The sequence below is a fragment of the Schistocerca cancellata genome, chromosome 4 (assembly GCF_023864275.1).
Source record: "Schistocerca cancellata isolate TAMUIC-IGC-003103 chromosome 4, iqSchCanc2.1, whole genome shotgun sequence".
Classification (NCBI taxonomy): domain Eukaryota; kingdom Metazoa; phylum Arthropoda; class Insecta; order Orthoptera; family Acrididae; genus Schistocerca; species Schistocerca cancellata.
Genome location: NC_064629.1, coordinates 657,965,157 through 657,989,673, shown reverse-complemented (window position 1 = coordinate 657,989,673; position 24,517 = coordinate 657,965,157). Strand labels below are relative to the sequence as shown.

General features: G+C 43.4%; 1 protein-coding gene across 5 annotated transcripts in view; it reads right to left on the bottom strand.

The window, feature by feature from the left end:
• The window catches only part of LOC126183384 (uncharacterized), a 173,482-nt gene that overhangs the window by 97,196 nt on the left and 51,769 nt on the right, over positions 1–24,517 (bottom strand). For all 5 annotated transcript variants that reach the window (XM_049925325.1, XM_049925326.1, XM_049925324.1 and 2 more), the window contains one exon: positions 7,269–7,408. In XM_049925325.1, coding sequence (XP_049781282.1) covers positions 7,269–7,408 — 140 coding nt within the window. The remainder of the gene's footprint in view (positions 1–7,268; positions 7,409–24,517) is intronic.

The window sequence follows — 24,517 nt, the reverse complement described above, 5'->3', positions numbered from 1 at the left end:
TTCTGACTGAACACACCAACTCCAACGGTGTTTCCACCTTTGGAAACATTTCTGGAAATTATTTTGCTGAAGTGTGTTCAGGATGCTCTCTGTATTTGCCTTGAGGACTTCAACCGAGTCAAATCACTTCCCTTTTAGTGAAAATTTCAGTTTGGGAAACAGGTAGAAGTTCGCAAGGGCCAAATACCAGTAGAATCGAAAAAAATCACCAAAATTGTCTTCACCTTTGACCGACTTTGCAGTGCTTTCTTCGGTCATGGTGAACCTGGAGTCTTCCACTGCGAAGACTGCACTTTGGTTTCAGGATCATATTCATATACCCATGATTCGTCACCTGTAATTACCCTATTTAACAAATTTGGGTCATTTTTAGTCTGATTAATCAGTTCCTGGCATACTTCAAGTCTGTATTGTCTCTGGTCACTTGACAACACTTTTGGACTGAATTTTACGTACACTCGACGAATGTTCAGATCTTCAGTTAAAATTGCCCGAACTGCATAGAAACTTAAATTAAGTCCATCAGCCATCTTGTTAACTGTAAGTCTATGATCATAGCACACTAAGTCACAAACTTTCACAACATTTTCATTTGTTTTTGAGGTGGAAGGACGGCCGGACAGTGGTTCATCTTCAAATGATCTGCAGCCATTTTTAAATCTGCTGAACCAGACAAAAACATTTGACTGGCTCATACAATTATCTCCAAAAGCTGTTTTTAATAGTTCATAAGTCTCGGAAGCTGATTTCCCGGTTTTAAAACTGAACTCGTTGCTCCATTTATATGTCCATTTTCACGCAGACAGAATCTGGCAACAAGCCCTAACAGACCTGTACTCAACCAGCTGCCACAATGAACTGAATAAAGGAAACACAGTTTCCTGTCAGAGGGTGTTCAAGGAAAAGGCAAAGACTCACTCCCCACCCTCCGTGTACCTGCCTGCCAAACCAGTAAGCAGTAGCGGATCCATTCTTAAGACTTTCCAATCACACTTCATACATTCCCATGACCCTTCTGGCATCATCCTTCATTAGTGTTTGTCCTTACCCTCAAGCCCCTTCCCTGCTCCAATTCTGGTACTACATAGCCCTCTATTTCACCAATGCACCCACAGTCTTTGTACCTTCCACCTTTTCAGCTAACCCTCCGCTTCTATATCATTGCGTGGGTAAAATACTGATTTTGTTCATGATCTCCTCATGCGTAATACATGGCTGGAACAGATGTGGTACCTCTACCATTTTGGTAACTGTCAGTGATATTTTGTTTTTACACTTTATGTATGTTTTCATAGTAGTGGAAATTGAAAGTACAGTGAGGTAAATTGTAATAAAACAATTTTTCATTAAACATATGCGACAAACCATTGACACAAACAATGTACACCATCTTGTCAAACTTCCTGTCAATCGAAGTTTCTCACAAAAACTGTCAAACACGATCTATGGTTGACAAACACGTCAAACTGTACCATTCACAGTCACATATTTGGCAGGCATAGTTAAGTTTGACAAAATGTTCAATTGTTTACGGGGGCCATTAAGTGATGGGGTGTATTTCGTGCAAGGGGTATTAAGCAATGTGGCACATTTCACACAAGTGGTATATTTCGCGTGCTTTTTCCTCTATCATTTGTGAAACCCTCCCTAAGTGGTGATACTTATGTTACTGTACTCTAGTGCTCTCTGGCAAGACATTTGCAAACTTATTCCAAGGGTGGATAGAATAGCCAATGGTAGAAACTGTTATAACTTCAAGTTGAACAAATATATTTCAAAGACGACGCAATACATGAAAGTCACAGATCAAGTAAACAGAGTAAGACGTGTGTCACTTTAACAGTCAAATCATAACTGAGTCCAAGTCTAGCGGCCGCTGGCTGGCTGGCCGGCCACTTAGGTAGCGCTGCTGCTGCATGGCTGGCAGACAGCGCCGCATGTAGAGGACGCGGGTAACTGCGCGGCGGCAATTTGAAAGATCAGCAAGTCACAACACTTTTCCCCCCTTTGAAGTTTTTGCACAGGTCTTGATGGAGGTGGCCTGTAGATTGCTAACGTCCATAGGTGTTTGACTGGCCGTAAAGTCTTGAGGAGGAGGCTTCCCGTACGAACGGAAGTGTCCCCGATGATAACAGGTCGAGATGACAGGAGAGGTGGAGGTCAAATCTGCTGGGGCCCCGTGCACCAATCTGCCCGTTGCGGTAAGTCCAGTTGTAATAACAGGAGACATGGGCGATGTGTCCGTGTCTGTAGGAGAAGGAGGCGAGTAGAGTTGCTCCGACAGATGGTTGTCATCTGGTTCATGTATAGGCACGTCTCCTGTTGACATCAGTTCTTGTGCTGGAACCGATATGATGGTGAGAGGACTGCATTGTGAGTAATGAGACACTCCAGGATCCCAAGCGTCAGGTAGAGCCGAAGGTGGTGTAGCCATATCTGGAACAGGCGTTGCCGGCCCACGGAACCGAAGCTGGTCGGAATGACGCACTGCAACACCCGTGTCTGGATTTCATACAGGCATCGGACACAGTGTCGTAAGATGTGGCAAGGACTCCATTTTGGCCGCCTGCCATATCCCCGTACCCATACAAGGTCGCCAGCAGTGAACTGGCCAAGCGAAGGCACCCATGGCCGTGAGGTGGAAGGCCACAGAAGATGAAGTAGCGTGTGGGGCTGTTGGCCATGTAAGAGCTCAGCCGGGCTGTGGTCGCCCAAGGGGGTGAAACGGTAAGAAGCCAGAAATTGGAGAAGCGCATCATCAGCAGCAGAAGAAGTCAGGAGTTTCCTCATCTGAGCCTTAAATGTGCGGACCAGTCGTTCAGCCTCACCGTTTGACTGTGGATGGAATGAAGGGGCCGTGACATGCATGGCACCATGACGGGCACAAAAATCCGCAAAATCGGAAGAGGCAAATTGCGGACCATTATCAGTAACAAGAGTAGAGGGAAGGCCTTCAAGGCCACATTGAGAAAGATGACTTCGGGGCGGCGGCCTGTGACACACAAGGGCCGCAGGCAGCGACCATGTGTGCGATTTCAGAGTCGATGATGGGCCAGTACACATGACGGCGCACCAGAGATTTTGTGCGAGACACACCCCAGTGCCCTTGGTGAAGGAGGCGCAAGACCGAAGCACGCAAAGACGCAGGTACCACAACACGCGGCGAAGTATTTTCGGTGGAAAGGAGGATAACACCATCCCTAGCCGTGAGGCGGTAATGCAAAGCGTAGTAGTTTCGCAACGGATCAGAAGTTTTAGCGGACGGACGATCTGGCCAAACCTTCTGAATACAGCGTAAAACCTGGGAGAGGGTAGGGTCAGAACCCATATCAGCCGCCAGCCGGTCCCCAGTGATGGGGAACCCGTCCACAACCCACTGCTCAACAACATGCAGGTGGAAACACAAAAGTTCGTCCCTATCGAATGCCAGATCAGGATCCATGGGAAGGCAAGACAGAGTATCAGCATTCGCATGTTGAGACGTCGGCCGGAAATGAATCTCATAATTGAAACGAGACAAGTAAAGAGCCCAATGCTGGAGGTGGTGTGCAGCCTTGTCGGGAAGTGACGTTGATAGATGAAACAAGGAAACAAGTGGTTTGTGATCCGTAACAAGATGAAATTTGGATCCATAGAGAAAAACACCAAACTTATGAAGAGCATAAATAATGGCCAAAGCTTCTTTTCCAATTTGAGAATACTTTTGTTGGGCATCTGTGAGCGTTTTGGAGGCATAAGCAATGTGTTGTTTAAAACCGTCAGAAAAACGGTGTACAAGGACTGCACCAATCCCGTATTGAGAGGCGTCCATGGCAAGAACAAGATGTTGGCCAGGTCAATAAGTAGCCAGGCACGGGGCCTGTTTCAGCATAGTCTTCAATTTCTGGAAAGTCGCATCGCATGATGCGGACCAGTGAAAAGGCACGTTTTTATGCTACAGGCAATGAAACGGCTGAGCCACCAAAGCAGCAGACAGTAAAAACCTGTGATAGTATGCTATTTTCCCCAAGAAGGCCTGCAGTTCCTTGACAGATGTAGGGCAAAGGAAAGGCATCGATCGCAGCGACAGTTTGCTGAAATGGACGAATACCATCCCGAGAGAGTTGAAACACCAAGTACGTGATAGATGCCTGAAAAAATTTGGATTTCTGAAGATTACACTTAAGACCGGCAGTCTGTAAGACATGAAAAAGTGTGTGGAGATTTTGAAGATGTTCGTCAGTGGTGGAGCCAGTGACAACAGTGTCGTCCTGGTAATTTATACACCCAGGGACAGTGAGCAATAATTGTTCCAAGAATCGCTGAAAGAGAGCAGGGGCACTGGCAACCTCGAATGGCAATCGTTGGTATTGATAGAGGCTGAAAGGCGTGTTAAGGACCAGAAACTGCCGGGAAGCAGCATCAAGAGGAAGTTGATGATATGCTTCTGACAGGTCAAGTTTAGAAAAATACTGGCCTCCAGCAAGTTTAGTGAACAATTCTTCAGGTCGAGGGATAGGGTAAGTGTCGATAAGGCACTGAGCATTTACAGTGGCCTTGAAATCACCACAGAGACGAATAGCACCATTTGGCTTAGCAACGACGACGACAGGAGAGGACCACTCACTGGAAGTGACAGGAAGTGACCCCTGAAGCAGTGAGATGATCCAGCTCCCATTTGACTTGATCACGAAGGGCCACAGGAATGGGCCAAGCCCGAAAAAACTTAGGTCGAGCAGTGGGTCTGAGCGTGATATGAGCTTCAAAGTCATTTGCACAGCCTAACCCAGGAGAAAAAAGTGACAAAAATGTTGTTTACAAGGAATCCAACTGAGCATAAGAGAATAGCATCAGAGACGATATTGAAAGAGTCATCTATGGAGAACCCAAAAACACGAAAGGCATCGAAACCAAAAAGATTCTATGCGTTACTATGGTCGACCACAAATATGGGAACAGTGCGAATGACAGATTTGTAAGATACCTCAGCATCAAATCGTCCCAAGAGAGAAATCTTCTGTTTATTGTAAGTCCGTAATTGCCTAGTGACAGGTGACACAACTGGACAACCCAACTGAAGATACATCTGAGAATTGATGATAGTGGCAGCAGAACCAGTATCCACCTGCATGCGAACGTCTCGACCAAGTATTTGGACAGTGAGGAATAGCTTCCCTGAAATGGAAGAAGGACAATTGACAGACAACACAGAATCAGAATCTGCGCCATGTTCATGAACATCATGTATGCGGTTGGATTTGCAAATGGATGACACATGACTTTTTTTTTTTGTGACACACGGTCCAACATTGTGGACAATCTTCTCGTGAATGTTTCGTAAAACACTGCAGACAAGAAGGAAGTTGCCATGGGTTTTGCTGCAGTTTCTTAGAGGTTTGTTTACTGTTAGGCCGAGGCTGCGCTTGGGAGCGTACTGTGGCCAAGTCGGCCGGCGGGGACACGCCACACGCTTTGTCAACAGCGCAGAGAGGTTGTATTTCCCCGACGTCACCCCATGCCTCTATTTGTGCTCCAGCGGCGCGAGAAATTTCAAAAGACTGAGCGATGGGTAGGACTTCATCTAGAGTCAGATTTGCCAACTGAAGGACACGTTGCCTAACGTCTTTGTCGGGTGCCGACCGGATAATAGCATCCCGTACCATGGAATCGGCGTAGGATTCTTTGTGAATTTCAGTAACAAATAGACACTTTCTACTGAGGCCGTGAAGTTCAGCAGCCCAAGCATGATAGGATTGATTCGGTTGTTTTTGACAACAAGAAAAGGCAACACGAGAGGTTACCACATGCGTATGCTTTTGAAAATAAATGGACAGAAGTGAGCACATTTCAGGAAAGGACAAAGATCTTTCAAAGGAGCCAACTGCGACAACAACTGATACATTTGAGGTGAAATCCATGAAAGGAACAGAGACTTACATGTTTGGTTGTCCGCCACATGAAATGCCAAAAAGTGCTATCGAAGACATTTTTCGTAATCAGACCAGTCTTCCCCGTCTCGTTGTAAGGAGGAAAAGGAGGTAGAGACAACGACGAGAGACGCCCCGCATTTGATGCCGTGACGAAATCGCGAATCTCATTTTGTGAAAAGCGTTTGCTGTTCTATGAGACCTTGCAATAGTTGCTCTAAAGTAGCCATGGAAACAAGTGGGTCAACGATGAAAAAGAAAAATTCACTACCTCGTCGCCAATTGTTTTAACTTCAAGTTGAACAAATATATTTCAAGGACAATGCAATACATGAAAGTCACAGATCAAATAAACAGTGTGTCACTTTAACAGTCAAATCATAACTGAGTCCGAGTCTAGCAGCTGCTGGCTGGCTGGCCGCTTATGTGGTGCTGCTGCTGCTGCATGGCTGGCAGACAGCGCCGCATGTAGAGAACGCGCGTAACTGCGAGGCGGCACTTTTAAAGATCGGCGAGTCACAACAGAAACAAAAGAACTGTCAAAACAATAATACTAAACGTCGATTAAGGATGCATCAAAGCATAATAGAGAACGCAGCGACATGGATTCGATAGTGAAGTTTCAGCAACTCTGTTCATTTCTTTTTGGGCAGTGGAATGTGAAAATTGGGTGCAGGTTGGTAGGACACCCTTAGGCTCTAACAGCAGAACCTTCAGGAAGCCCGTAAGAGCTGTATCCCAAGGAAATCACGCCCTCTGCTACATAGAGATAAGCAGGATTTCAAGGCATAGCCTTAAGACTGGCTATTACGTGCTCAAATAAATCGCATGACATCACACATCAACAGTTCCATAAACGTTAACTGGCATTATTTAAATTTGTGTGGGAAATATGCAACATGTTTTCTGATAATTTAAATGCTGCAATAGGTTACTGACAAATTTATTTTAATAAATACTCTGCCATGGAATGATGAATTCTTGAAACTGTACTTTTTACTCAAACTAGTGAGCTCAGCAAACTCATTTTCTTTTCAGACTTTGTTAGCTATTCATTCCTATGTCATTTTATTACTGGATCATGAAATCCTCAGGTTTTCTTTTTGACCCTGAGTACCTAGCACCACACATTCTATATGAAATATTTTTCCTTGAAGTTTTCTTGATATAACATAAAAATATATCTATGTGCAGAAGAGTAAGATCAAGTGATATCTTGTCAAAATGTGGGTCACAAGATAACAGTAACTTCCCATACTGTTTTCCAAAATGCCCACTGATTACAGTAATACCACTTCTGTCTGTATTTGCTAGGCACAATTTTACCCTACTGTGTATTATTTAGGAATAAAAATCACTTACGTATTCCTGAGACTTCGAGGAGGTGCAACCCAGTTTCTGTAAGTCGGTTTGGAGCTAAGGATCGAGCGATCATATACAGGCTGATGAAACTTACTTGCAACTTTAGGGTAACCTTCACGAGTAGGAAGTATGTGATCATCCTGTAGACAATTCATAATATCAAGATTTTATATCATACAACATTTTTAAAAATTTACTAGTGTGTACTATAATTCACATGGTGCGAAAAAACCTTACACCACAGTGAGAAAATGCACTACCCAAAATCAGGGATCATTTTTAACCCTTTGCATGCTAGTAAGCCTAACCTTTGTGTAGATAATTTTTATAAAAACACTCACATCATCATCATCATCATCATCATCATCATCATCATCATCATGCTACACACAATCTCTCAGCAAAACATGTAATAAATTAAGGTTTGTTCATTGTTTAGTTGAATAAGAAAACCAAATACACTGCTCTGGAAAACTTAAGAATGAGATAGATGAAGCAATCTAACAACAACTTGGTGCAAATGAATGAAAGTGTGGGAGCATATCACCAGAGATCTCCTAGTCATGTACAGAAAGCTGGACATCATATGGTGTGAGGTCAGTGTGAGTTATAGCACAAAATGAGGCTGACCCCGCAAAGTGAGGCAGTCAAAGAAATGGGGAAAGATAGTATGTATCAATCAGCAAGAGTTACAGTGCACTGTGGTAGTGTTCTTCACTATAACATGGCCTGGAGACATTTGGATGACTTCACAAGGGGAAGAACCATCGAGAAACTGAGAGTGAAGTGTCATGAGTGTAACACAGCGGTTTGGTATTGCTTACTGTATGGTTTCACATGCTTGGCAAGTGCTACGAACCACAGGAGCAGCAGTGGTCGACCACAGTCAACTACAGCAACAGGCAAGAAGGGACCCATGTGACACAGCAGGTGCTTTTGCAACCATACAGGGTGTACATGAAGTCTGGGAAGACTTTCAATTATTTACTGCACAAGAACCAAACATTGTGCAGATATCATACATATGTCATTTTGAAGAGAAACCCTGAAAGTTTTTTTTTCCATGTATACTGCCACAGCATAGTTTGGTAATTTGTCAATAGTCAGTGCTAGTTGCAAACATGGCGAGTTCAGGTGTGGAGTGAGCTTTTTATGTGTTGGAGTTCGACAAAAAGTGTGCTACAGCTGTTCAACAGATGTTTAGAACCAAGTACGGTAAGAAGCCACCAACAAGGGAGGCCATTTACCACTGTCACAACAAATTCGTTACGATGGATTGCTTGTGCCTGGCAAAGAGAAGCGGACAGCCCAGTGTGAGTGAAGTGAATGTAGGGCGCATACGAAAGACATTCATAAGGAGTTCAAAGAAATCAGTGCATCGTGCATCCCGTGAACTCGAAATGGCTCCAATGACAGTGTGGAAAGTCCTGCGACAGAAGCTGTCTATAAAACCATTCAAATTGGAGCTAGTGCAGAAGCTCAGTGATGACAACAAAGACAAACATTTTGAGTTTTATTCGCAGTAGCAACAACTGAATGAAGCTGGTATTGCTGATCGCTTAATTTTTAGCGACGAAGCCACTTTTCACACTAATGGGAAAGTGAACAGGCACAATTGTTGACTCTGGGGTACAAAGCATCCACACGAACGCATTGAATTTGAGCGTGATTCCCCGGAGGTAAATGTTTTTTTTGCCTTGTCACATCGAAAACTGTACGGGCCATTCTTCTTCACTGAGAGCACTGTCACCAGATATTCCTACTTTGACATGTTGCAGCAATGGCTGACACCTCAAATTTAATCAGACTCTCCATTCATCTTTCAGCAGAATGGGGTTCCACCCCATTCTCATTGTGAAGTTCGTGGGCACCTGAACACGGAGCTGCCGCATCAATGGATCGGCCGTGCTACAGAAGGGGACAGCTGTTTCATGAAATGGCCTCCCTGATCACCAGATTTCACTCCATGTGACTTTTTTCTGTGGGGACACATTAAAGATCTGGTGTGTACATACACACTCTACCACGTGATGTAGCAGAGCTCTGGGAGAAAATACGTGAATCGACTGCCACAGTCGACGATGCCATGCTGGGAAGGGTATGGCAAGAATTCGATTACTGTATTGACATCTGCTGGGTCATTAATGGTTCGCATATCGAATGTTAGTAAAAAAAAAAAAAAAAAAAAACATTCGGAGTTTCTCTTCAAAATGCAATATGTATGTACAATGATTAGTTCTTGTGCAACAAATAAGTGAAAGTGTTCCTGGACTTTATGTTCATCCTGTATTTAATAGGACTGCAAGACATGCAACCTCATGTTCCACAGTTGCACAGAGACTGCGTGGGGGTCATCACCTTGGCAGAAGACCAATATGTTGTGTTCCATTGACACCTGCACGTCAGGGGCACCTGCATGTCAGTGGCACTGTTTGCAATGGTGCCAAGAGCATAGGGAGTGGACAAATGATGAGAGGGGTCGTGCGCTCTTCCATGCATAATGTTGCATGGGAGTAATAACCTCCAAATCTTTGAACATCATACACTCACCAGTCAACATTATTGTGACACTGTACTCTTACCCCACATATATCTTTTCAGGGGGGCATTTGGCACCGACCATTTTTATGGATGACATTGTGTGACTGCAGCGAACAGCACAGGTGAAAGAGCTTTCGGAATGAGAAGATATTCAGCAAATAAACTGGCCTGTCTGTTCTTCTGACTTAAATTCTATCAAGCATGTGTGGGATGCATTGGGGAGATGCACTGCAGCATGTTCACATGCACTAAAGACTGTCCAGCACTTGTCAACCACACTGGCAGAGGAATGTAATGCCCTACCACAAGAACTCTTTGCTAACATTGTAACATGCAGCAATCACTGCTGCCCACGGTAATCATTCTTTCTATGTAGGGTCCAAGTTTTATTGAGCGATGTTACGTGATACATTATGTAAAAGTTACTTTCATCCATTAATTTTGTGCACCAGTCTACATTTTTGGGACATCCACTTGGTACAGTTCTTTTTTTTCTTACAATGACATCTAGTACACACTTTTTACATAAATCCTCCGTAGGAGTACATGCTGACTGATTTAGCTGTTTCTCTTCTGGAACCTATGTTTTTAATACTGACATATCTTTCGTTGCTGAAGGTTTAAGGCAATATATCTATGTGCCAAAAAGTCATTCTTCAAATCCATACTATCCTCAGGATTCACCCGACAGAAAATTATCCCGCTACTGTTTACACATATGTACTGAAAAAGGCACAAATTGAGTATTTTGTGCTTTTATGGTCACAATTTCAAATTGGACTTGAACATATCATTTTGTCCATGCAGCATATAGGGTTATTATTATATGTTACTGTTGTGTACATAGCTCCGCATAGTCAGTGCGTACACAACTTTCCCACTAGAGTGCGCCCCGCTACGCACAACAGCGCAGGCGCAGCGCTCGTCCGTCTCCGCACTACGAGATGGCGCTGTCTTAGAGACGGACCAAATTCTGCTTCCGCCGATCCGCGTATTAATATGTAACGCAGCCAATGAGATTGCTGCTAACATAGAACCTTTTCTACTCATGGATCACACTCACGCAGTGATACCTGAACGTGCAAGGTATTATAACGAGTGTACAGACCTCCGATTAGTCAGTCTGCATTAGTCTGTACCAGTCTGCATTAGTCTGTACCAGTCTGCATTAGTCTGTACCAGTATATAGTCAAGTTTCAGTCTGCGCCTAATAAGATTACCATATTCCTGTACATAGCCATGAAGATAAATGAATACACACTTTGTCAAGTATCAGAGATATGTGAGAATAAGATTAACGTACCAAGACCAAAGGAACTTCAGATTGTCAATTGTAAATAGCATCCAGAACCAAGTTAAGTAGTTTTTAGGCTTGTTTTTATTTTAATAAATGTGTGTGAAAATTAATCAAGTTCTGTTTAAAGTTGGTCACTGTCAATCTGCTACTCTAAGCGTGCAAGTGGTATTTCTATCGTCTGACCTAACAGCAGAAGATAAACATGCAACGATAAGACCGCGAGACATATTGCTGACACTTGCCTACTTTGTTAGAGCGACACGTCAAATAATCTGATGGTGTGTGTACTGAAGGTCTTACAGTATGCACACCACAGTTACTTTTGATGGACATGAGATGCTTAGTTGAAGGCACACTTCGTTCCTTTTTATAAATGATGATGTTTCATTACCGCCATAAAAATTTTGAAGGAAAACAGTATATTTTCTCTGTTCCAAAGCAGTGCTACTACATCACCTTGTGATAATATATCCTGAACTATTGTTCTTTCCAAAAGCTGCCCATGTGCAAAAATCAGTTCTACCTTTTCTCACAATTCGATGAACAAGACATCATGCAGGGAATTGTAAATCCCCAAATAGTTAATAGCAAACTAATAGTGTGTCCTATAATTCATCAAAATATTTGGACTCTAAGAAATATATTCTGATTAACACTAACGTTTATATAAGACAGATTTTAATGTTTTCAGTACACAGACAACTGATAATTTTTTTAACAGATATGTGCCCAAAAATATTGAATTTCCCTGTTAAAACTATTTCCAACAACTACCCATGGTGCATTAACCATGAGAAGCCACACGATTATCACATACCAGCATAATACATTAAAACTCTTTCTTGCATGAAATGTTCAAAAAGCTCGTTATGCCTGGTTAAGTTGTAATTCTTAAGTTCACCGTCAGTGTTTAGTATATCACTTCACTGAAGGTAATACTAACACACAACTAATATAATTGTCTGTACCAACATGTGACTTGTGTCTCAAACTTCCTTACATGTAGCACCAACTGTTTAAGTGATAATCATGGGTTTTGCATGTACATGTGTGAGTAGTAGTGTTCATCATAGATTTGTTTTCCAGTACAGTGAAATGGGAGTGCAAACGAACAAAGAAAAGATGACCGTCCGATATGTGGATTATCATATTATAATAATGGCAGAGATTTCCAGAATCAGATGATTCCCAACAGTAGGAAATATGAAGCAACTAATCATCTTAGGGAGCATGGAACGTTTCATCCTGTTACTTGTGACTGTGGGAGGTCTAGATGAAAGATGACACAACAGGACATACATTTGATGACGACTTTTGTGTCAGTGTAAGTTATGTAGCCACAACAGCTTGGGAAGTGTTATATAACATTCTAGCTGTATCCATAACATTAACAGCATGTACAGACAGTGTCAGCAGCTGATTTTCCAGCACAGGTGCACTTCTCTTAATCAAGTACTAAAGTATGTGTCAAACCCTTATTTTAGTTCAACAGTGCTACTTGCAGATGAAGTATTGTTTCAACATGATAAGATAGTGAAATTTCACAATTGGCACATGCTGGCAGATGTTAATCCTCTTGTAATTGTTGAAGCACATAATCAATAAATATCTTTGGCCAGTGTTGGTGACAGTACTGTTGATAACTGTTTAAGACTTCATGTTCTTCCATCCTGACCAAACATACAAAGTTATAATGCCTTCTTAGATGAGATGTTGATCACACAATGGAAAGAGGAAGTGATATATGCAATGACACAAATGTGGGTGACAGGACACCTGAAATTGGCCAGCTGGAGCATAGAAACTAACAAATACATTTGCAGGATCACACGAACGAGTAAACAGCGCTGGAAATCGCCACTGAAGATGCTTCCCAAATAAAAGAAGCAAAACACATACGGCAATAAACAAACTGCCTTTAATGGAGGGTATTTCAAACATTTTTCAAATTAGAAAGTGTTTCCCATGATGTTATACGGAGAGTTGTGGCAAATGGGTTGAAACACACAAACAAAGCATTTATGGACCAAAGACTATAACATTTTTGTTGTGACTCGCCGATTATTCAAAGTGCCGCCGCACAATTACGCACGTCCTCTACGTGCAGCGCTGTCTGCCAGCCATGCAGCAGCTGCGCCACCTAAGCGGCCAGCCGAGCAGCGGCCGCTAGACTGAGACTCAGTGTTTAATCGAATGCCGACCTGTACACAGGTCAACTTACTCAGTGACATATGTGTTGTTGTGTTGTCCAAAATATGTGTTAAATTTGAAGATTTAACAATTGGCAACGAGGTAGTGGATTTTTCCTTTTCACCATTGACTCACAGGTTTCCATGGCTACTATCGAGCAGCTCTTGCAAAATCTCCTTGAACAGCAAATGCTTCTAACAGCGGCGATTCGCGATTTCGTCGCGGTGTCAAATGCGGGGCATTTCTCATCATTGGCTGTACCTCCTTTTCCACCTTACGACGAGACGGCGGAAGACTGGTCTGATTATGAAAAATGTCTTCGACAGCACTTCTTGGCATTTCATGTCACGGACGAACAACCATGTAAGTCTCTGTTCCTTTCCTGGATTTCACCTCAAATGTATCAGTTGTTGTCGCAATTGGCTCCTTTGAAGGATCCTGCGTCTTTGTCCTTTGCTGAAATGTGCTCCCTTCTGTCTGTCTATTTTCAAAAGCAAACGCATGTGGTAGCCTCTCGTTTTGCCTTTTATCGTTGTCAAAAACAACCAAATCAGTCCTATCGCGCTTGGGCTGCTGAACTTCACGGCCCCAGTCGAAAGTGTCAATTTGTTACTGACGTTCACAAAGAATCCTATGCCGATTCCATGGTACGGGATGCTATTATTCGGTCGGCGCCAGACAAAGAAGTTCGGCAACTTGCCCTTCAGTTGGCGAATCCGACTGTAGATGAAGTTCTCTCCATTGCGCAGTCTTTTGAAATTTCTCGCGCCGCTGGGGCCCAAAAAGAAGCGTGGGGTGACGTCGGGGAAATACAACCTCTGTGCGCTGTTGACGACGCGTGCGGCATGTCCCCGCCGGCCGACGTGGCCGCAGTACGCTCCCACACGCAGCCTCAGTCTAGCCGTAAACAACCCTCTAAGAAACTGCAGCAAAATCCCCGGCAACTGCCTTCATGTCCGCGGTGTTTTACGAAACATTCACGCGAGGATTGTCCCCAACGTTGGGCTGTGTGTCACAATTGCAAAAAGAAAGGTCATGTATCTTCCGTTTGTAAATCCGACCACATACATGATGTTCATGAACATGACGCTGATTCTGATTCTGTGTTGTCTGTCAATTGTCCTTCTTCCCTTTCAGGGAAGTTATTCCTCACTGTCCAAATCCTTGGTTGAGATGTTCGCATGCAAGTGGATACCGGTTCTGCTGCCACTATAATTAATTCTCAGACGTATCTTCAGCTGGGTTCTCCACTCCTGTTCCGTCACTCGGCAATTACGGACGTACAATAAACAGAAGATTTATCTCTTGGGACAGTTTAATGCTGAGGTATCTTACAAATCCGTCGTTCGCACTGTTCCCATATTTGTGGTCGACCAGAACAACGCAGAAAATCTTTTTGGTTTCGATGCCTTTCGCGTTTTTGGGTTCTCCATAGATGTCTCTGTCAATATTGTCTCTGACGCTATTCCTTATGCCCAACTGGATTCCTTGTCGACGACATTATTGTCCCTTTTTTCTCCTGGGTTAGGCCGTGCAAACAACTTTGAAGCTCATATCACACTCAAACCCACTGCTCGGCCTAAGTTTTTTCGGGCTCGGCCCATTCCTGTGGCCTTCGAGATCGGGTAAAACGGGAGTTGGATCGTCTCACTGCTTTAGGGGTCTTGCTTCCTGTCACTTCCAGTGAGTGGTCCTCTCCTGTCGTTGTAGTTGCTAAGCCCAATGGTGATATTTGTCTCTGTGGCGATTTCAAAGCCACTGTAAATGCTCAATGCCTCATCGACACTTACCCTATGCCCCGTCCTGAAGAACTGTTCACTAAACTCGCTGGAGGGCAGTATTTTTCTAAAATTGACCTGTCGGAAGCTTATCATCAACTTCCTCTCGACGCTGCTTCCCGGCAGTTTCTGGTTCTTAACATGCCTTTCGGCCTCTATCAATACCAACGCTTGCCATTCGGGGTTGCCAGCGCCCCTGCTCTCTTTCAGCGATTCTTGGAACAATTATTGCTCCCTGTCCCGGGGTGTATCAATTACATGGACGACATTGCTGTCACTGGCTCCACCACTGAAGAACATCTTCAAAATCTCCGCACACCTTTTCATGTCTTACAGACTGCCGGTCTTAAGTGTAATCTTCAGAAATCACAATTTTTTCAGGCATCTATCATGTACTTGGGGTTTCAACTCTCTCGGGATGGTATTCGTCCGCTTCAACACACTGTTGCTGCGATCGATGCCCTTCCTCGCCCTACATCTGTTAAGGAACTGCAGGCCTTCTTGGGGAAAATAGCATACTATCACAAGTTTTTACCGTCTGCGGCGTCAGTGGCTCAGCCGTTGCATCGCCTGTTGCATAAAAACGTGCCGTGTCACTGGTCTGCGTCATGTGACACGACTTTCCGGAAATTAAAGACTATGCTGAAACAGGCCCCGTGCCTGGCTACTTATCGACCTGGCCAACATCTTGTTCTTGCCACAGACGCCTCTCAATACAGGGTCGGTGCAGTCCTTGCGCACCGTTTTTCTGACGGTTCTGAACAACCCATCGCTTATGCCTCCAAAACACTCACGGATGCCCAACAGAAGTATTCTCAAATTGAGAAAGAAGCTGTGGCCATCATTTAACTCTTCATAAGTTTGGTGTTTTTCTCTATGGCTCAAAATTTCATCTTGTTACAGATCACAAACCACTTGTTTCCTTGTTTCACCTATCAACGTCACTTCCCGACAAGGCTGCACACCGCCTCCAGCGTTGGGCTCTTTACTTGTCCCGTTTCAATTATGAGATTCATTTCCTGCCAACGGCTCAACATGCGAATGCTGATGCTTTGTCTCGCCTTCCCATGGGTTCTGATCAGGCATTCGATAGGGACGAACTCTTGTGTTTCCACCTGGATGTTGCGGAGCAGCGGGTTGTGGACGGGTTCCCCATCACTGGGGACCGGCTGGCGGCTGCTACGGGTTCTGACCCTACCCTCTCCTGGGTTTTACGCTGTATTCAGAAGGGTTGGCCAGATCGCCCGTCCGCTAAAACTTCTGATCTGTTGCGGAACTACTACACTTTGCATTACCGCCTCACGGCAAGGGATGGTGTTATCCTCCTCTCCACTGACAATGCTTCGCCGCGTGTTGTGGTACCTGCGTCTTTGCGTGCTTCGGTCTTGCGCCTCCTTCACCAGGGGCACTGGGGTGTGACTCGCACAAAATCTCTGGCGCGCCGTCATCTGTACTGGCCTGGCATCGACTCTGAAATAGCACACATGGTCGCTGCCTGCAGCCCTTGTGCGTCACAGGCCGCTGCCCCGAAGTCATCTTTGTCACCGTGGCCTTCGCCTGAGAAGCCCTGGGAGCGCATTCATGCTGACTTTGCGGGACCCTTCTTAGGTACTTATTGGCTCCTCGTAATTGACGCCTACTCTAACTTTCCTTTCATTGTCTGTTGCAAGTCACCTATCACTGCGCAACCACCAGTGCTCTCGCCCGCATTTTTTCTTTGGAAGACCTCCCCTCTACTCTTGTTACTGATAATGGTCCGCAATTTGCCTCTTCCGACTTTGCGGATTTTGTGCTCGTCACGGCGTTACGCATGTCACGCCCCCGCCGTTCCATCCACAATCCAACGGTGAGGCTGAACAACTGGTCCGCACATTTAAGGCTCAGATGCGGAAACTTCTGACTTCTTCTGATTCTGATGATGCGCTTCTCCAGTTCCTGGCGTCTTACCGTTTCACCCCCATGGGCGATCACAGCCCGGCTGAGCTCTTACATGGCCGACAGTCCCGCACGCTACTTCATCTTCTGCGGCCTCCCACCTCACGGCCGCGGGTGCCTTCTCTTGGCCGGTTCACCACCGACGACCTCGTCTGGGTACGGGGATATGGCAGGCGGCCAAAATAGAGCCCGGGCCGCATCTTAAGACACCGTGGCAGACGCCTGTATGAAATCCAGACGGACACGGGTGTTGCAGTGCGTCATTCGGACCAGCTTCGGCCTCGGGTGCCAGCAACGCCTGTTCCGAATGCTGCCACACCACCTTTGGCTCTACCTGATGATCGGGATCTTGGTATCTCTCAATACTCACAACGCAGCCCTCTCACCGTCATCACAATGCCAGCACCAGAACGGACGCCACCAGGAGACGTGCCCATGCAGGAACCGGAGGACCATCCTCTGTCAGAGTACATCTACTCGCCTCCTCCTCCAACGGACGCCGACACATCGCCCATGTCTCCTGTCATATCAACTGGACTTGCCGCAACGGGCAGATTGGTGCATGGGGCCCCAGCAGATTCGACCCCTACGTCTCCTGTCATCTCGACCCGTTATCATCGGGGACACTTCCGTCCGTACGGAAAGCCTCCTCCTCGAGACTTTACGGCAAGTCAAACAACGCCCATGGACGTTAGCCATCTCCAGGACACCTCCATCAAGACCAGTGCACCAATTTCAAAGGGGGGAAAAGTGTTGTGACTCGCCGATTATTCAAAGTGCCGCCGCACAATTACGCACGTCCTCTACGTGCGGCGCTGTCTGCCAGCCATGCAGCAGCTGCGCCACCTAAGCGGCCAGCCGAGCAGTGGCCGCTAGACTGAGACTCAGTGTTTAATCGAATGCCGACTTGTACACAGGTCAACTTACTCAGTGACTTATATGTGTTGTTGTGTTGTCCGAAAAATGTGTTAAATTTGAAGATGTAACAATTTTTCTTCAATTATGTGTGAGGGACATGTCCTTGAAAGTCTCATTACAGCCTGTATATAGAAAGTAATCTACAAGTAATTGATTAGCACTAGTCATAATTTGTTGTTTGCATACTTTACAGGAGTAGCCTGCAGTGGTCCCTCCTACCTGTCCACATCTATGAAGGCACATGTGTGAATCAATTAATGGATGGATGGATGGATGGATGGATGGATGGATGGATGGATAGATAGATACATGGGTGGAAGGATGACAACCTTGTTCTTTCACGTAATGTTTCATTGGCACAGAAGGAAAAAAACCTTTTGAACACTTCTTGGTACTACAGGTTTAAAGTCAGAGTTTTGACTACCAATTCACAAACGCATTCTCAGTACTAGGACTAATCTCACCTCTATATATCTCTCAAATTAAGAAACAACCATTTTCATTAGCTGTAATCCACATTAGTAGCCAATTTTTATTAGTCTTAAGTTATGAAATATTTGAAATTTAAACATCCAAGAGTCTTTCCATAGCTCATCTTCGATTTGTTGTATCAAATATTGGAGAATTCTGTGAATGTAATTTCTACCTTTCAGGTTAGGTATTGGATTACTAAAGGCTAAAGAAAGTAATATATTTTAAGAAGGGGGTGCCCCATAACTCATAAATATTTAAAGAATGTCATAATTTGCTGTCGAGAGCTCCTGATAAAAATTTCTTCATTATACAGCCAATTTCAATCAACAGACTATCGTCAAGTATCATAAAACATTTACAACACCTTACAAAGCAATATAAAATCAATGGTCTAAAATAATACAAAATCCTTGATTTGTCACTTTTGTCAGATAGTAATATAAATTACACCCTCAATAGTAAATAATATACCACACACTGCTCTCCTCCATGTTATGTGAACAGTCAATTTACAATGTTATGAGTGGAGGCCCTGTGGAGTGCAGTTTTACATTCTCTTCCTTTCTGAGGATTTAAGATACTTTTCTGGTTTTTTTCTATAATATATGCCTGATAGTCTGCTCAGAGGAGCACTTGCTTCCCTGTCATGTATAGTATGATACAAACTGTAACCTCAAACTATCACAGCTGTGATTCACTGATTGAGGCACTATCACTACATGTTAAGATAAGATGCCCCAGCTTCTCCACAAATGCATCTGCCATTGGTTCTTATATTGAACCTGTAAAGATAATTAAGATGAGGTCTGTGTATTGTCAGCATGTGGACCATCCCCTTCAAAGGAATTAGGTGACTCATTTTTTCCTGTTCATACATTCTCTTACATCTGGTAATATACACTCTTCTTCCTGTACTGGTACTGTCCCAGATGGATTGCTATTCATCTGTCATCCATCTTTTTACCTCTTTCTTCACAGTTATTAATTTACCAGTTCTCTCTCTCTCTCTCTCTCTCTCTCTCTCTCTCTCTCTCTCTCTCTCTCTCTCCCTCCCCCTTCCTGTAGGTCAATGAGATACATTTCAAGTATCACACTGACTATTAAGCATCATATATCCTTGTAAGGACATTGTGCTGCCATCTTTAGAAAATTTTAACACATCTCACTTGTTGAACTTTGAATGCCCACACACTTGCACTGAAACTGACTACAGAGGGAAGTAATGGCCTCATGATAAAGTTTAATGAGTTGCAGTGGTAACTCCTTTTTTAAATTTTTTTACAGTAGCAGCTATTTTGTGCATGACCTTAGACACTTTTTCTGACTTCATAACTGTGGGCATTGTATGTCTCACCCTGAACCACATATATTCTCTAACATTAGTTTACCACTTTCCTACTTATCAGAACACCAGCAATTATAATATAAGGATTTCTAGTTGTTGACAGCTTTCCCTGCAGTAGCAGTCTTGTTCTCAGCAGTCTTCAATTTGTTTTGTTCATATTGCTGAATCATGTATAGAGTTGTGTCACACTTTTGCTCTGTCTGAGCTCTAGCCCTCCCATTAACCACTATGAGGATATCATTCACGCATGCAGCAGTGGCAGCAACTATTGCTAACTCCTCTACTATTCCCAACACAGACTCAATCACTAAATCCCAAATGACAGTGTTCCATATAGGCACCTGACAGCATACGTTTGCTATTTCTCATTTGATTGTCCCATCAGGAGATGCCCATGCCACTACTCTATCATGACAGTAGTCTCTGAAAGAGTTACATCAAACATGTGGGTAATTTCAGCTGTCTAAACTTTGCAAACAATGACAGCCACCAAAGCACTGAACACTCCGATAATGTCTAACGTGATGGCTACAGCATATTTGTCACAACTACAGTCAACAGCTGCAATCAGTGTCATCAGTTGACTTTCCCTTCCTGAAACCATATTTTGTTTGATTAAGACCTATCAGCTCTCTGTGTGTCCTTAGCAGATCTTGTAACAGTCATTTCTATATTTTGCTCATAGCATTCAGCGGACAAATAGTTACATATGACTTAGCACCTGTTGGGATCTCTATTGTCACCTTCCTTAATGAAAACTGCTCCAACTTCGTATCTTGCCCTGAATCAAACATATTATTTAAAGGTAGGGCACCATTTGGTCTTTAACTTCATAACGCACTTCAGACTATAAATCATCAGGACTGGGAGCTTTTCCTTGCTTTTGTTACATTGTTGCCACACAAACTTCCTATTGATGAAATGGGAAAACTACTCCATTGTTACTGTAGAGCACATTTATCTCTCTTCTTAATTGTCCCTTTAAAGAGTTACCTTCCTCCTGTTCATCTTCCGGCAGTAAAGAACCCATTAGGTGGTTGGCCGAGTCATCCCATCCTGTTGTGCCATCTTATCTTAGTATACTTGACAGTGCAGAAGGTGAAGTGAGCATTTCATCACACCCTTACATGGTATTCCCCATTCATTTCCATGTAGTTGCTGATTCATGTACCTGACTGAATCTAGACTACATTTTTCAAATCCTAGTAGGTCTGAAGGTATATTGTTTACTCTAAGACTCCAAGTGCTCTCCGATATGACCTTTCTGTTGCACAAATCTTCTGTCTTAATGTAGTGAACATCCTTTTTCAGTGAATCTTTCAAACTGCAAACTTTAATGGGAACAGACTTTTCCTGGGTGTCCTGAATGGCTTTCTGTACACCAAATGCTTTTTTGTATACATTGTAACTTGTACCTTCCAGCATTTGATTGTTGAAATTCACCCTGAATACACCTAACTCATTTTCCTGATGTCATGAATTGGCTTCTGTGGGAAGGTCTAACTCACTCCTGTACTATCAACTTTCAGGAGAAATAGTAACAGGTCATGATCATTTGTTGACACAATATTAGTGATAGTCCACAAAGCCACATCACCACCACCACAACAGTTACAATGTTTATTTCTGTTTCTGTTCTGTTGTGGTATGTCAGTGTCTAACCTGGCTTGTTTAGCACTTGGAGTTTCAATTTGGCAATGATGTCAACCAGTTAAATGCATATATCACTCGTTGCATGGCTCTGTCAGAGTACCGATTTGGTATTAGGATCTAACATAAAAATATGCCTTATGTTTCTTCGTGCACCAATAGCAACTTTCAGCCACTCCAGGTAGAAATGAATCTTGTGCCTATATTGAAAATAAATGTTTGTTCGCACATATTTCCTTGGCATCACTGTGTTCATTACAGCTACTGAAAGCTTACTGCACAGTTGGATGACTTTTGTCCTGATGTCCTTGTGCAGGTCTACTGTGGCTGCCATTGTGTTTTTTCCTGTTAATACCACCTGAGCCGTGGATGGAAACTGTATGCTGCCTCCCTTTCTTGAGTATGGTTCCAGTATGGACAACATACCAATCACATACAACACTCTTCCAAATTTCTCTCATCACAAGAAAGCATCTCACGACATTAATCTGTCTGTTTTTATACCGGGAGTTTTGTATAGAAACATTCAAGGCAAGATAGAGATTAGCACACAACAGGCAAAAATCGAGAACAAGCTGGGGAAGAAAGAACTGAACTTGGGAACAGCACTGTCAAAAAATATAATCTTTACATGGAGGGAAAGTACAGGAAACAACAAGGAATTAAAAAAAATGGATTCCAAGAGATAAACCGCACTAAGTATATATTACCCATAACTCTTGAAAAACAATTTAATACTTACAACACAAAATTTGAGAAAATTTCTGATAATGCACTGGACCAATAAGTTACCGAATACGTAAGCTCAACAATTTGTACATAGGATAACAAAACAGGCAGTAAAATTTTTAAAAAATAGATGGGCTTCAAACATTCCCATGGAATTATTAAAATTTTGTAATGATAAATTATATCAACTACTAACAAATATTTTTGAGAAACATTTAAAATGGAGGTTGCACCAAGTAAATGGAAAATAGTACATATTTCAATAACCTGCACAAAAAGATGAAAATATGACTGTAAAAATTATAGGGATATAATAGTTACCAACATTGTAAGTAACTTTGTGGAAACATTATTTAACATTAATCAAAATATCCACGGGTATGCTGCCGGTCTATAGTGTCCAACGGGCACAATATTTCGGCGATCAAACATGTCGCCATCATCAGGTGAACTGACGGACTGAGCTCCTGTGAACGTGCCGGCACGGAGATCCGTACGCTATGGCTGCTCAGAGGGAACTGGGTTCGGTCGCGGCGGCGGCCGATTTAAATACCCTCCGCCCGCGGCGCGCTCCCTCCGCCGTCCGCGCCCAGCGCCACGGTCGCGCGGTGGAACAGATTGCGACGGCGTCTGAGATGACGTCGGTGTGATGGCTCTGTCCGCCGTGGTCGTCACAACTATACGTCTGCTCGATTTACTCTTGATTAACCCGATCGCCGGTTCCCAAGCCTTGCTAAGATTATAGCCACAGTCCCGGTTTATGAGGTCGTCATTGGTGCGAATTTCGATGGCCTCTCTAACAACGCTGTCCCAGTATCTCGACGTCTGTACCAGAATCCTCGTGCGGTCATACTCCATGGCGTGATTTTCCGACAAACAATGACGACCTCATAAACCGGGACTGTGGCTATAATCTTAGCAAGGCTTGGGAACCGGCGATCGGGTTAATCAAGAGTAAATCGAGCAGACGTATAGTTGTGACGACCACGGCGGACAGAGCCATCACACCGACGTCATCTCAGACGCCGTGCCAATCTGTTCCACCGCGCGACCGTGGCGCTGGGCGCGGACGGCGGAGGGAGCGCGCCGCGGGCGGAGGGTATTTAAATCGGCCGCCGCCGCGACCGAACCCAGTTCCCTCTGAGCAGCCATAGCGTACGGATCTCCGTGCCGGCACGTTCACAGGAGCTCAGTCCGTCAGTTCACCTGATGATGGCGACATGTTTGATCGCCGAAATATTGTGCCCGTTGGACACTATAGACCGGCAGCATACCCGTGGATATTTTGATTATCAAATACGCCGGGAGAAACTCAAGAATCACATTATTTAACATTTTCTAGAACAAGAATACGAAGAAATGGAGGATGAAGAACAAGCAGCCTTTGGTATATAACAACTGATCACCCTTTTTTTTCTTTTTTTCTAACACAAATAATTGAGGAGAAAACAATTTGAGAACAATCTCTTCATCTGGTGTTTGCAGATACAGGGAAAAGACCATTATAGTGTACTTTCAGCCAATTTGTGGAAATCTTTACAATTAAAGGACATAAATAGAAAATCATAAAAGGAATTCAAACATTATACAAAAATTCTATATAAAAAGACTGAAACTGGCAAATACTAATTACCTAGGTTTCAAGTTATAAAATGGTTACAGCAGTAATTTTACATGTTGCATTACACCAACACTATATGATATACACCGATAAAATTCTACAGCATAAAATGAAATATATGATAACTGGTGGAATAAATTAACATTTGGTTTCGAAAGAAGTGAGGGAAACACTACAACTTACTGATGAAAATAAATGCATACTGGTGAAAATTACAAATGATAGAAAACAAGACAAAGTAATCAGATCAATTTAAATGTGGCAAACATGACTATTTATCTATGAAACGGGAATCTCTGTCATATGCACATAAGAATTGATACTGAAACAAGAGTGTGAAAAACAATATTTAGGAGCATTATTACATACAATTCAGAAGTTCCGCCAGCAAAATGGCAATTAAATTCAAATTACTAGCCGCAGAGATGAATTTCTGGATACATTTGGCAATGATATCAAGAAAAGAAAAATTCAGAAATTAAGTAATCAGAGGCAGTGTGAATGTTTAAAATTCAGTTACTGATTTTATTCAACATATATGATTACAATAGCATGAAAATGTCAAAGGAATGCAAAAATAAATAAATAGATAAATAAAAGAAAAACAAAAAAGGATCCCAAAGTGTACGATACACTGGGAGGAAAAACAATGACCATCTAATACTAAGAAAGTATACGACAAGCTCAGTGAAGTGTGACAGGACTGCTCTTTTTCTCTACACACTTGAATGATCTGATGGACAGGGTGAACACTAATCTGCGGTTATCTGC